We start from the raw sequence: 14,702 nt of genomic DNA on the forward strand, positions 1-14,702 counted from the left end.
CCAGTTTTTAAATGGGGTTCCTAATAATCTGGCTACTGAGTAGCTATCTGGTATCTCAAATGAAAAGCACGAGTTGCATTACTTTTAACAATAATAAACCGAATGTTGTAAAAGTGATACCTTCAGTCTCACAGAATGGTGGGCATGTTAAAAGCAATTGTCTAAATAATTCGCATACATGTAGCTTTAATACTAAATGAAATAGTGCATGATCTCTATGTTTATATATTGGAATATTGAGATGACCCCTCTGCCTGTACGTTCACTCCATGGTCTTGGGTGATTGTGAAGTATAGGTCTACCTTCTGTCACAGCTACAGTAACTAGCTCGGTAGTCAGTGACTAGCAATGTATGCAAGCTGGTCCTAATGTATTTGGGGGATGTGACAGCACTTCATTTATGAAAGGGTTTCATTTAAAAAAATAAAAAATAAATAAAAAAAAAAATTGCAAAATTGCTTAGGGACAATCTACTGACTTTTAGAATTAATTGTAACAAGAATATGTCCGGCTGTACAGTCTAATAATGTCAGTTAAGCATCTGTGGTTTTATTCACTTGATGAAAAGTTTTTAAGCATTCTTTTATTTTATTCTAACTAGTTTCCAGCTATAGAGGGGGCATGGAGCACTGGAGCAGGAACCTCAAAACTATTGGTTCTGTTCAGTTAGTTTACTGACCTAACTTTTATAAGCTAACCTGCTGAAGACTAAGTCATAGCATGTTATGTTCACATTTATACCATTTTTAAATTATATTGTTACTCTTCTGCACTACCTGTTATATCAGCCACTTCCACACTAAAACTGTGTACTGTTCAGCGCTACACTGTCACTTACTGTGCCTATTGTCCTGTTTTAGTAGCTACTGTACTGTCCTGTGTTGTTAGCACACGTCTGCACGTGCACTTTGTGTAGAATGTGTATATCTTATTTAAGTTCTGTCACATGTGGTTAGTGTGTTGTTTTTTACGTAGCACCATGGTCCTGGAGGAACGTTGTTTCGTTTCACTGTGAACTGTATCAGCTGTATATGGTTGAAATGACAATAAAAACACTTGAACTAACTTGATTAAAGATTAAATGCAGATGTGCCATGTTAATGATTCAGCCATTTTAAGGTATGTAGACTAATTAAACGTCTCCATCGCATTACTTTAAAATACTTTTTTGTAAAGCCGGTTGTTGATCTGGATATTTTTTGCTATTCTTTGTAGATAACCGTGTTTGACTGTCTGGTATGAGTGTCAGGAGGCAGCTGCTCTTGTACTAGCTCTGCCATGTGACGTTTCTGTTCTCAGCTCCACGTCTAATTTTAGATCCTTCCCAGAGTTACACTTCATGAGGGGGAGCCAGTGACAAACGCAATCAGTATAATGAGTTTTTAAGCAAACAGGGGAATCCTTTCAACACTGTGCACATGTTGGGATTGTTAAGGAGGTTAACAAGGTTGGTGAGAACCTGAACACACTGGCAAGAACAACAATGTTGTCAAGGGACACAGTAATATTTGAGCATTTGAATGGATGAGAGTGGTAAGTGCAGACTATTTTCATAAGTTTCTAAATATATTATGATATCCCACTTATGTAGTGTTACGTAGCTGTCAGTCCTTCCGTCTTCAATATAGCAATTCTACAATTTTTTTCAGTAGAGCACGTTGTTTAGAATGAGTTAGAACATCATCTTGTCCCATATCTTCTGGTTTCCTTGATTTGTTGCCCCACAGTATGGTGTTTGACCCCGGCTAGAGTTAGAGTCTCTGGGACATACAGGTTATAAGACAGGCTGAGCGTGTGGAGAGTCATCATGACTGGTGTGACTGTGTGTTTTGGGACGGTGAACTCCATCAAGTCTTTATGGGAAACCAGGATAAAGAAGAACAAGGAGGAACTGAAGCGAGAGAAAGAGCAGAGGGAGAGAGCAGCTGTGGGAAGGTGAGTGAAGATCATCACTGGGAAATGAATGAAAACTCTTAATAATAAAAAAACAAACACTAGTAGGATGAATTCGGGTAAACTGGGACAGTTAAACTTATCAGGCCAGAAAAGAAATGTTGATAAGTGAAAGTCAAAAAGGTTTGTTGTGGAAGTACCTGATAGAAATAACATGGCGTAACTGACGTGATATAATGAATGGATACATGAGAGACAGCAAATCTTCTACTGAAGTCTTAAAAAGGTTCAGAATCAATACTAAGCCGTGGTGCCTTAGTAGTTAGTGAAGTTTGCATGATAGTTGCATGATAGACCAAGAGAGCTGCAGTCTTTTTTGCAAGGGCTCAAATTTGTGCTTAGAAATTGGATGAAAGTGTTTTTCAAATAAAAACCCACCAATGGATTTGGTCAGTCTATACAACATAAAAAATAATTATGCTCAAGAGATTTTTTTTTTACTGTGTTACTCAGGTTGACGGGGGCATGGGAGGATCGGATCACCTTGGCCAAGTTAAAGGAAAAAATTATGACAGAGGATGGGAGGGTCATCCTACGCATTGAAAACGAAGAATGGAAGGTACCGCTTGAAACTCTGAATTCAATTGTTTTTCCTTTAGCTCACCATAGAGTTTCACAGATGTGGATTTGCAGACTCTTCCTGCAGCTCTGGTCCAGCTCTCTCAGATTCAGGAATGGCAGCTTCACCGAACAGGACTTCAGAAGATCCCACGCTTCATCTCTAGCTTTCAGAGCCTTATCGTTCTCGACCTGTCCCGCAACGCGATCACGGATATTCCTAAAGAAATTGGTCAGTACGGGCCAATTCTGATTGCGGAGTAACCCTACTCAATGCATTTTGTTACTTTCCCTTTTCTCTTTGATTTAATCAGGGAAAAATTCTGAAACATGGAAGACACAGGTTCTCCAAGAACCAATGGAGTATTATAGGATAGTGTTGTGTCTTTATATGCTTCCTTAATGGTATAATGGTCTGCTCACCAGGTAAACTGACCCATTTACGAGAGCTACTTGTGAGTTACAACAGACTGAACTGTGTACCTGAGGAGTTGTGCAGCTGTGAGTCTTTGGAGCGACTGGAACTGGCAATGAACCGGGATCTGGATGAGCTTCCACAACAGGTAGTAGGTCTCCCATTGGTGGCTTTTATACGAGTGTCATAGCAGCACTCAATTTTAATAAAAATAAATTTCTCAGACTAACAGAAATTTGTTTTTGGTCATCTTTGGTCACATCCTGCATTCTGATAACCGGTCTGTTGACAAGCCAATTCAGAATCTCTCTCTTTCATTGAGCTCAGATGCTCTTGGACCTGTTGTTTTGGTCCGCACCAGAGTTCGAACCCTTATTTAACAAGGACGCCTTCAGAGAATGCGATTTGTGTTATTGGTTCCTCAGTTCAACAATCTGAAGAAACTACACCACTTGGACCTTTCAATGAATCAATTTACCACAATTCCTGAGTGTGTAGTGAATCTTCCTGCTCTCGAGTGGTTGGACATGGGTGGGAACAGACTGGAGCGCTTACCAGACGACATCCACAGGTACACAAACTGTAGTCACACAATTATGTCCTCACCCCTGACCTAGGCATCATCTATCAATCATTTAGCCTGTGGTAGATAAATGTCATCATGGAGCAGATCTCTGTAAATAAGATAGGCTTGCCTTGCTTGATCTGGTGTTGATGCCATTGAAATGCCATATAAACATAATATTCCTTTTTAAATTTCCTGTTTGATCCAGGATGGAGAAGTTACACACGCTGTGGCTCCAGAGAAATGAGCTGGAGTATCTGCCAGACAACATCAGCCGCATGCACAACCTGGACACACTGGTGCTCAGCAGGAACAAGCTGAGAGACATTCCTCCACTGATGGAGGACATGACCAACCTCAGGTACACACCGTTCGTAAATGATGGCGTAAAACAGAAAATGGCTCCCGTAAATATTTAACTGCAGAGGTGCCAAGATGTATGGTTAATCATAGGGTCGATGATCATGGCGATACGGGAGACACCTGAAAACCATCCTTTTAAAATTTTTCAAATAAAACAGCAATCAGACCAAACACAAATAAAATTCACTCGGTAGAAAAGGACGCGGAACGTGAACGACGAGCATTTATTTCTGATAGTATAGTTACTTTCACTTTCTGGACAAAGACGGTCCAATTCCTGTTTTATTGATTGATAGACTGTTTTGGCAGGTTTGTAAATTTCAGAGACAACCCTCTGACGTACGATGTGACTCTTCCCGACATAAAAGAGGACGTGGCAGAAGAGGAGAACGATAGAGAGATGTTCGGCCGAGAATTCATGCACCATTACATCCATGAAGCCCGCAAAAGAGGTTACGCCATACTTAATGTACACCGTGCTCACAAATGCTAGGATAGATTTTTTTAAAAATAAAGGAATTAAAAAAAGAAACCTACACAGACCATGAATAACCTGCTGTCCATCAAAAATGTGTTTCAGAATCCCAGAATTATACATCAGTCCTAAATGTGATGCTGGACAGTATGACAGAGGAAGTGGCATGACTCAGTCCTGCATGCTGGCTGCTACTGGTGCTGTTGCCTCCTGTCCTGGTGAATCTGTCCTGTCCTGTCCCATCTGTCCTGTAAAGGTGTTACTAGTCTAGGACTAGTGAGTGCCGTTTTGTTCTCTGGCGCTGACACTGTGTCCAAAAGCTCAAGTGACCTAAAAAGAGAAAACTAAAAATGAGCTCATCACTATTCTTTGCTGCATCTCCGTACGAGGAGTCTGTGCGTTCAGCTGGGAAGCGCAGTCAGTAGCACGTTCTCTAAAGACACGTCTCGGCTGGTGTAGTATCTGAGGCTGGGTTTGAAGCCTCGCTGCTGGAGGTAATGCAATCTGCCGTGGTTGATCAGCATCTTGCACAGGCGTCCGACGTGCTCACGCTCCTCTGCTGAAATATCACTAAAGGGAAGAGAGAGAACACACTAACGCAGTTATTACTGAGATCACGATGAACCCAGAACATTCACCATCTAACCAGCGCTGTGTAGATTCAGCAGAAACCATCCAAATATCTTAGTCTCTTCCTGTGTCTGTCTGTCCATCCACGAAACAGTTTGACTTGGATACAATTTTGTTAAAAATGGGAATCAGTTTAAGGCAACAAAGATGTTGGACCAGTCTAGATCACCCTTTACACATAAATATGAGAAAAGGAAATAAATAAATTGGGAAATAAAATGCCTGGAGAGAAAAAGCACAGCTTTCTCGGTCTGTCAGTCTGTGTGTGTGTGTGTGTCCTCCTCTCTCCATCGTTCTCTCTCACTTCCGTCCCTCAATCTCTCTCTTCTTCCCCTGCTGGTCATCTCTCTTCCAGCTTTCTTTCCATCGCTCACCATCCCAGACTCTCTTACTCCGTGTCTCCCCCCCCCCATATCTTGCCATCTCTCACCCTCTCTCTGTATTTCGTTACTCTCTCCATCTTCCTGTCTCCCTTTGTCCATCTCTCTCCCTCTGTCCATCTCTCACCCTCCATCTTCCCATCTCCCTCTGTCCATCTCGCTCCCCTTCCAAGTCTCTCCTGCTCGGTCTCTCTCCATTTTTCTGTCTCCCTCTGTCCATCTCTCTACCCCTCCATGTCTCTCTCTCCCCCCCTTTGTTGTCTCTCCATATCTCTATTTCTGTCACTCTCTCCATCTTCCTGTCTCCCTCTGTCCATCTCTCTACCCCTCCATGTCTCTCTTTCCCCCTTTGTTGTCTCTCCATATCTCTCTCCATCTCTATTTCTGTCAATCTCTCTCCATTTTATAGTCTCTCACTCCCTTCCTGTCTGTTTTCCTCCATAATCTCTTCATGTCTTGCTTTCTCCGTCCATCTCGTAGTCTCCCCCCCCCATTCACCACATCCCTATCCATCTCTCTCTCTCTCAGACACGAACACAATAACGGCTTCATCTGTTCCACTAATCACTAAATCCTCACTTGTTGAGATGATCAGGCATGTTTTCAGAACTCTCTTCATGTTCACCCTCTTCTCCGTCTTCGACATTCTCTTGTGTGGATTTCTCAGGATTTAAGGATGATTTGACTCTGCTCATGCCACATGTAGCCCAACTGGACATGCGCTGGAAAGCTGAAAACTCTGTTTCTCCAAGACCTCGCTCTCGGAAAAAGTCCTTTCCTACATAATGCCTCCACTCACAGCGATGATGGCAGCAGAGTGCAACTGTGAGCCCCAACACCACAACCTCCTCGCTGCTTTCAATACTACGAGTCTGTTCCTCACCACCTTTTTCTTGCAGTTTTATACGTTTAGTGGGAGGCTCACAGTCTTTGTCTTTTGCACTGCGCTCAAATAAACATCGCAGAGCCAAATCTGTGAAGAACAGGCCAAAAAAGACTGGTTATAACCTACAAGAAAACAGACAGAAGGTTATAATGAACCAGAATTAACTCACCTGTTGCTGCACCACACAGGTGTTTGCCCACTGCGATTACAGGAAGTTGCTTTTCTTGTAAAAATGGCACTCTGCCTACAGGAGGTCAAAGGGCGTGAAAAGATTATTACACACATGTACTGTATATCTCAATTTCCTAGTTTAGGTGAAAAATCATCACTCACTTAAGTCGAGGTGCTGGATGTCAACCTGCAGCCTGTCGAATGTCGAGTCTGTGTTTTTATGTTTGCCATCTACCTTAACAAATGAGAAAATAAAATGCATTTTAGGAAGGAAGAACAGACAAAAATGCAACCCAAGACCATAAACAGCAATAGTGTATCAGTGATTTTTAATGTAACATAAGAATGATGTGAAATCTTATGTTATATAAGGTTTAAAACTCCCTGTGTTGTGCTGTTTTAGGAAAATAATGAAAGGAAGGGTGGTGTAACGTAGCATAGTTACTGTTACCACTCAAAGCTGATTATTTTTCCTATAACAGAACACCACAAAGTGCTTTATTACTTTTATACTACAGTGATGGTGTGACTGGGTTTTAGTGAAGGCATGGCCTCTGTGACTGAATTTGAAAGAACAAGGTGTGGCCTCTGTTATTGTGTTTTAGTGAAGAAGTCATGGCCTCTGACTTTTTTTGGATTTTAAAGAAGGAGAAGTGGACTTACTGACTGGGTTTTAGAGTAGTGCTTGAAAATGCATACCTTAAAACGAGTACTGGACCTCTCTACTAACAGGAAGTGGACGTTCTCTGCTTCCTGAAGGGCAACGTGAATCCAGTGGGAGAGTTTACCTTTTCCAGCACCAAACTCCACATAACACCTCTCTGGCCCAAGCAGCTCCAGATCCTCCATATTCCCCAGGATCGAGGCCTGTTAAACACACAACTCATGTTCATGTACAGTTCAAATTATTATTTTTTTTATTTTTTAGCTGAGCAGTTGCTGACTATTACCTGCTGCTTGAGGTGTTTATAAGCAAAGTTCCCATTCTTGGGATCATTAAGAGCATCGTTTAAAGCCGGATGTGAGAGAAGGCTAGTGTCAGGTTCTGTGTTTAATCCTGAGAAAGTGCGGCAAAGGGATAATAAAGTGCTTTAACTCAATGCATTACTCAAGCCTGATTCTTGCAATGAAAAATAAAAATGTAAACATTTTGACCAAACTGTTCCTTTAACGATTAGGAAATGAGTCCTCTTTATGTAAGACCAGCTAAGGTTCTTGTTTACCAAATTTTTTTTAACGGTCTTCTCAACCTATGCATACCGTTCAGCGCGGTCTTCAATTTCTGAATAAGACTATTCAGTTCCTCTTTAGATCGCTCAGCAATGGACACCTTCAAAACAAAAATCAGCATTTTAGAAAGGATAAAATCATTTCTTTATCCTTAAAAAGGATCCATTAAAATCTATATATTAAAAAAATCTCACTTTTAAATGCAAAAGTTTGCATCCCCCTGCATAGTTTATGGGTGATACAAGAAATGCGTACCTCTATTTTATAATTATCTACAAGGTTTTTTATTTATTTAAAGAAGTTAGCAATAAAATTCATCATTCAACTTGAAAATTATTGAAAACATAAGGGGAAACATAAGCATGTCTCATACCACCATCTGGTATCAGATGTTGGCATAGGAGAATTTTACAAGTACACATAATGAGCACAGTCTTGTCCAGCATCACATTGTCTTTACCTCATCTATGGTGTTTTCCTCTTCAGTTACAGACCCAGCATTGATGTCTTTCACATAGTAGACCTTAAAAGCAAATCAGACAAGATGACCATACAGAATAATATGAAATGGAAGGAAATCTCAACCCTGAAACACATCAAGTATGTTTACATTAAAATATCTGTTGTGTGTTTAGTGAGTCTGGTGATGATCTATTGCTGGTGCTGTATTATTGATATTCCTGTGAGAAGTTAGCGGTTGTGTGGCACTCTGAGAAGGCATTCAACAGAAGAAAACACTTCAACTAGAGAGAGAGAGAGAGAGAGAGAGAGAGAGAGAGAGAGAGAATGATAATCAGTTTTCCCGATATTTAAGCATTTTTCCATAATAGGGTATCAGTTTTGCAATATCGGATCCACTGATAAATGGCGCCGTCTTGTAGGTGTTTTGAGAATTGCGTACAGGACCGCAATTGCAGCACTGTATCTGTTTTTTGTTTATTTGTTAGAATTAGTTTTGTGCTTTATTTGTTTACCTCATCAAAGCTTTCATTAAAAAAAAAAAAACAGAGTTTAGTAACTGTGCACTTTATTTTTTGCACTCTTTCAGACCCCTCTATTTATTGGTATATAAATAAGAGTTGTTTTGTATGCAAGAAGGTAGTGAAATTGACAAAATTGTTATTAATAAAACAGTTTGTTCAGTGGTGGTGCTATCATTCTGTCAAAAATAGAAGTAAAACAATAAATAAATATCGGTTCTCTGGCACATAAACATGCAAATAATATGTACTGGTATCTGTTATAAAAAAAAAAAAAAAAAAAAATCAACATCAGTTGATCGCTAATTTCAACAATCACAAACATTAGGGACATGTTTAGCTGTTATCGGAGTAATCCAGCTTAGAAGTAATGGAGACATTGGTGCAAATGCTAGACTCAAAGTCCCAGAATGCAGTGCAACTATACGACTTGGCTAGTTAGCGATCTACAAGATGATGAGCGTGATGGCTTTAACAGTGTTATTAGCCTGAAAGTTGAAGCTTTGGAAGGTGATCTGTTTAAGATGAGTGTACAAATGAGGAGGTGAGACAGCTGGACAGATAGAAAGACTAGATAGAAAGTGGCACTGCATCGCGCTCCTACTGGCCCATCTGGCTCTATCAGCAGAGAGTTCAATGGGATTGTGAGTAACATGGGACACCGTTAATCACAGTGAACATAGAGAAACAAGTCAATGAATGGAGTTTAAGATTTAAAAGAAGAAAAAAAAAGTCAACTTTAGACATCAGTGAAGATCACATGATAATGATAAAGTCTAATATGCAACATGCTCAGGGTACCTATTCTGTTAAATGCAATTATTTTTAACCATAAACAATCTAATTTATATATTTATGAAGTAGTTGCTACAAATGTGCCACATCCCAAGAGGAAGGATGATAATATTGACATCCTTACTACAATCATGCACATAAGAAGATTATATCTGTGCGGTGAGAAATGAAAATGTACTGTTAAAGGTGAAATACTCACAGGTTTGGGCTTTTCCTTCGAATTACACTTTTTCAGGTGTTTGGCCAAACTGTCTTCAAACACAGTGCTGTCAGAGAAATAAATATTTGCTTAAAAATGTAAAAAGTTTTCTAATACTTTTTTTTTTTTTTTTTTTCCAAATAAATGAGTTTTACAAAATGCCAGCACCGAGTATAACCTTTATTGAAGTGTAGATTAGTGAGGAATGTGTGCTGTACAGAGACCACATCAACTGTTTTTCATGAGCTTTAAATTTAACTTACTGCTTTGGGTCCAGAGGGCAGGGGATCCGTTTTCTCTCACTATCTGAATCCTACAAACAAACAAACAAACAAACAAACAAACAAACAAACAAACAAACAAACAAACAAGGAAAACACACGTGAAGGAATTCAGCAAATGTCAGTTAACTTCACGCGGATGTGGCGAACAGGCTAACCAGTTGGACAGAATACATATGTCACGGTAAATAATAAATAAATAAAAACATACTGCATGTTCACCGCAAAACTTTTTTCCGTTACCAACCACCATTTTGCAGTAACGTTTCTTTTTCGCCACGTAAAAGGCGCACCGTCCAGGTAAAGGAGCTGAAACTCCGTCTGACTCGACCGCCGCCATTTTGGCACAATTCTAAATGGCGCTCAACGGGCTTTTACACTCTAAGTAGTGCACTATATAGTGAATTGAGATTCAGCCCATGATAGCAGTCGACAAAATAAAACAACAGCAGTGGCTTCAATATAATATTAAACTAAAAATGATAAACGAAGAAAAGATTACAAAAGAGTACAAACTAAAAATAAATTTAGGATGAAATTATAGAATTATATTTATCTGGTAGGGTAAACAATGAGATCTCAATTTATATTTCTACAAACATGTAAATTGAATTTAAAGGTTGATTCTGTGTCAATATCACAATATGTGTTAACGTAAAGAAGAAAACATGCATACGTTTATTTTTCGTGCTCTGATATATTAATCGGTTGATGAGACCTATGATATGTTATATAACATTCTTTTGACAATACCTGCTATTTTTGTTTTTAAACCATGGCACTAAAATCTAAAATAAACTGAAGTTTTTATAGCTACTTCATTACGTCTTACCTTTATTTTGACTATGGAATGTTGTTTTTAAAACCCGGAAGTGCTGATAAACCTCCCCTGAAAAGCCGAATACAAAACCAGTCTTTACTTCCTATTTACGCGCACTACCTAGGGTACAAAATAATAGCTCATATACCCTACATTGAACACTTCATGTACAGTAAGGAGGGATTTGGTGTTTATTCCGTGGTCAGCTGTTAAACTGCTGTTTGTAATTTTGTGTTTTGATGCCGTGTGCTGCTGTCTGTTGGGGAAAATTGTTCAGCAAAAAAATACAGCGACTTCACGGAAAGGAAGTAATAAGAAGGCTTTAACTATATAGAATTATTTTAAACACTAAGAGTTCAGCACTTTGAGGAATCACATAGCTCACCTATGTGTGGGAATATAGAAACGTGAGGATATATATATATATATATATTTAAAAATATACATATACATATACATATACATATATATATATACATATATATATATATATATATATATATATATATATATATATATATATATATATATATATATATATTTTTTTTTTTTTTTCTCACTACGATGCATCACTTTGGGTGGGAAAGGAAAGCCGTGTGTTAAAGCACACACTGCGGTAAGTAAAGTTCAAATATAAATAATATAAAGAAATATTCAGTATGACTTATCCGTAGCAATATTGTAAATAAAAAAAAAAAAAAAAGCTGAAATTTTTACATGTTGTTTCATTCATTCTATTTCCCGCTCTTAATAAAGGTTTATCACATTTTATAGTTTTTTTTGAAGAATATTTTTTACTCAGTAACGATATTATTGCTATAATTTTATGTACAGGATTATATTATGCATATCAGTTCCTCAAAATAAGCTTATAGTGCAATGTCTAATGTTATTTCTGATGTTTTAGTGCTTCTGGATTTCATTTGAAACTGATCACTAGTGTAAAGTACTACGTCTTTCAAAGAGGAAATTAAATTATTTTACTTTGTTTTATATATATATATATATATATATATATATATATATATATATATATATATATATATATATATATATATATATATATATGTGTGTGTGTGTGTGTGTGTGTGTACATACATATATATATATATATATATATATATATATATATATATATATATATATATATATATATATATATAATGTGTGTGTGTGTGTGTACATACATATACACACATATACATATACACACACACATATATATATATATATATATATATATATATATATATATATACACACACACACACACACACACACACACACACACACAGTATCTTACAAAAGTGAGTACACCCCTCACATTTTTGTAAATATTTCATTATATCTTTTCATGTGGCAACACTGAAGAAATGACACTTTGCTACAATGTAAAGTAGTGAGTGTACAGCTTGTGTAACAGTGTAAATTTGTTGTCCCCTCAAAATAACTCAACACACAGCCATTAATGTCTAAACCGCTGGCAACAAAAGTGAGTACAGCCCTAAGTGAAGATGTTCAAATTGGGCCTAAAGTGTCTATTTTGTGTGGCACCATTATTTTCCAGCACTGCCTTAACCCTCTTGGGCATGGAGTTCACCAGAGCTTCACAGGTTGCCAGTGGAGTCCTCTTCCACTCCTCCATGACGACATCACGGAGCTGGTGGATGTTAGAGACCTTGTGCTCCTCCACCTTCCGTTTGAGGATGACCCACAGATGCTCAATAGGGTTTAGTCCATCACTTTCACCCTCAGCTTCTTTAGCAAGGCAGTGGTCGTCTTGGAGGTGTGTTTGGGGTTGTTATCAGTATTCATTCATGGAATACTGCCCTGCAGCCCAGTCTCCGAAGGGAGGGGATCATGCTCTGCTTCAGTATGTCACAGTGCATGTTGGCATTCATGGTTCCCTCAATGAACTGTAGCTCCCCAGTGCCGGCAGCACTCATGCAGCCCCAGACCATGACTCTCCCACCACCATGCTTGACTGTAGGCAAGACACACTTGTCTTTGTACTCCTCATCTGGTTGTTGCCACACACGCTTGACACCATCTGAACCAAATAAGTTTATCTTGGTCTCATCAGACCACAGGACATTGTTACAGTAATCCATTAGTCTGCTTGTCTTCAGCAAACTGTTTGCGGGCTTTCTTGTGCATCATCTTTAGAAGAGGCTTCCTTCTGGGACGACAGCCATGCAGACCAATTTGATGCAGTGTGTGGCGTATGGTCTGAGCACTGACAGGCTGACCCCCACCCCTTCAACCTCTGCAGTAATGCTGGCAGCACTCATACGTCTATTTCCCAAAGACAACCTCTGGATATGACGCTTAGCATGTGCACTCAACTTTTTTGTTCGACCATGGCGAGGCCTGTTCTGAGTGGAACCTGTCCTGTTAAACTGCTGTTTGGTCTTGGCCACCGTGCTGCAGCTCAGTGTCAGGGTCTTAGCAATCTTCTTTTAGCTTAGGCCATCTTTATGTAGAGCAACAATTCTTATTTTCAGATCCTCAAAGAGATTTCTTTGCCATCAGGTGCCATGTTGAATTTCCAGTGACCAGCATGAGGGAGTGTGGAGCGATGACAGCAAATTTAACACACCTGCTCCCCATTCACACCTGAGACCTTGTAACACTAACAAGTCACATGACACCGGGGCGGGAAAATGGCTAATTGGGCCCAATTTGGACATCTTCACTTAGGAGTGTACTCACTTTTGTTGCCAGCGGTTTAGACATTAATGGCTGTGTGTTGAGTTATTTTGAGGGGACAGCAAATTTACACTGTTATACAAGCTGTACACTCACTACTTTACATTGTAGCAAAGTGTCATTTCTTCAGTGTTGTCACATGAAAAGATATAATCAAATATTTACAGAAATGTGACGGGTGTACTCACTGAGATACTGCATATACCAATCAGCCATTACATTAAAACCAATATGGCAGGTGAAGTGAATAACATTGATTATCTCGTTTTATATATATATATATATATATATATATATATATATATATATATATATATATATATATATATATATATATATATATAAACCAAATATATACAAACTAAATAAACTAAATAAAGGTTAACTGGATACCTGGATTTATAGTCACATCCTAACATGCTATTAAATGTTAATATTTATTAGCCAGATCAATTATCTTAACAGTACTTGTTTAGTAATGAAACAATAAAAGATCTATTACATATTAGGCTTCAAACAAAACAGGAGTAAGGCATGAAAGTGACATTTTAATTCTCCGAAACACCTTTGCTGATTGCTTTAGAGCAGAATCTGCATGTGATTAAATTTCCCTCGTTCACTGAAGTTCAAAATAAACAGTGAGTTGATTATTTTCCTTTAACAGCACATGCAGAAGTGTTTTCGCCCTTCATTTTGCACAGCAGTTATTTATTAAACAATGACCGGTTGTAGGCTTTATGAGTTTATAGTTGTATTTAATGTATATTTAAAAGCCCCTCTCTTTTTCCTCTCTTGAAGTTAATAAGACAAAAAACCCTGCAGCTTATAGACACACACACACACACACACACACACACACACACACACACACACACACACACACACACAAGGAAAACAACAGCGTATGATGACAGAAACATTGTGAGGAAAGGAAAAGAAAGAAACCTCCCAAAACAACAGTCAATGACATCAACATGACATAACCTCCAGAGGGCAGGGATGAAGGTGTCACAATCCACCATTCAAAGAACACTTTGAGAGCAAAAATATAGAAGCCATACCACAAGATGCAAACCACTCATCAGCAGTAAAAATCAGAAAGCATGATTGTTATTCACAAAGAAATACAGAGATGAGCCACAAAAGTTCTTGAACTAAGATTAACCTCTACCAAAGTGATGGAAAGGAAAAACTGTGGAGGAAGAAAGGATCTGCTCGTGATCAAAAATGTACAAGCTCATCTGTGAAGCATCGTGGAGGTCGTGTCATGGCTGGGGCTTGCATGGGTGCTT

At 38.6% G+C, this 14,702-nt stretch overlaps 3 protein-coding genes across 3 annotated transcripts in view; 2 read left to right on the forward strand and 1 right to left on the reverse strand.

Moving 5' to 3' along the window:
* Positions 1-1,311: 1,311 nt before the first annotated feature.
* Positions 1,312-7,496, forward strand: lrrc39 (leucine rich repeat containing 39). The gene is made up of 9 exons (XM_017478550.3): positions 1,312-1,533; positions 1,728-1,935; positions 2,407-2,512; positions 2,587-2,743; positions 2,938-3,074; positions 3,352-3,497; positions 3,700-3,852; positions 4,164-4,306; positions 4,435-7,496. Exons 2-9 carry the CDS (start codon positions 1,808-1,810, stop codon positions 4,497-4,499), a joined length of 1,035 nt encoding a protein of 344 aa, XP_017334039.1. The 5' UTR covers positions 1,312-1,533; positions 1,728-1,807; the 3' UTR covers positions 4,500-7,496.
* On the reverse strand, positions 4,065-10,257 carry trmt13 (tRNA methyltransferase 13 homolog). The gene is made up of 11 exons (XM_017478549.3): positions 10,093-10,257; positions 9,864-9,913; positions 9,601-9,667; positions 8,087-8,149; positions 7,657-7,726; positions 7,347-7,453; positions 7,096-7,263; positions 6,559-6,631; positions 6,395-6,469; positions 5,919-6,312; positions 4,065-4,899 (listed from the first exon to the last, which is right to left on the reverse strand). Exons 1-11 carry the CDS (start codon positions 10,219-10,221, stop codon positions 4,731-4,733), a joined length of 1,365 nt encoding a protein of 454 aa, XP_017334038.1. The 5' UTR covers positions 10,222-10,257; the 3' UTR covers positions 4,065-4,730.
* A 946-nt stretch (positions 10,258-11,203) lies between these two features.
* osbpl1a (oxysterol binding protein-like 1A) overlaps positions 11,204-14,702 on the forward strand; it is a 36,988-nt gene continuing 33,489 nt past the window's right edge. Inside the window, exon 1 of the mRNA XM_017478543.2 lies at positions 11,204-11,317. The gene's annotated coding sequence lies outside the window, so the exon portion shown is untranslated. The remainder of the gene's footprint in view (positions 11,318-14,702) is intronic.

Source organism: Ictalurus punctatus, chromosome 10 (genome assembly GCF_001660625.3).
Source record: "Ictalurus punctatus breed USDA103 chromosome 10, Coco_2.0, whole genome shotgun sequence".
In the NCBI taxonomy this organism is placed as follows: domain Eukaryota; kingdom Metazoa; phylum Chordata; class Actinopteri; order Siluriformes; family Ictaluridae; genus Ictalurus; species Ictalurus punctatus.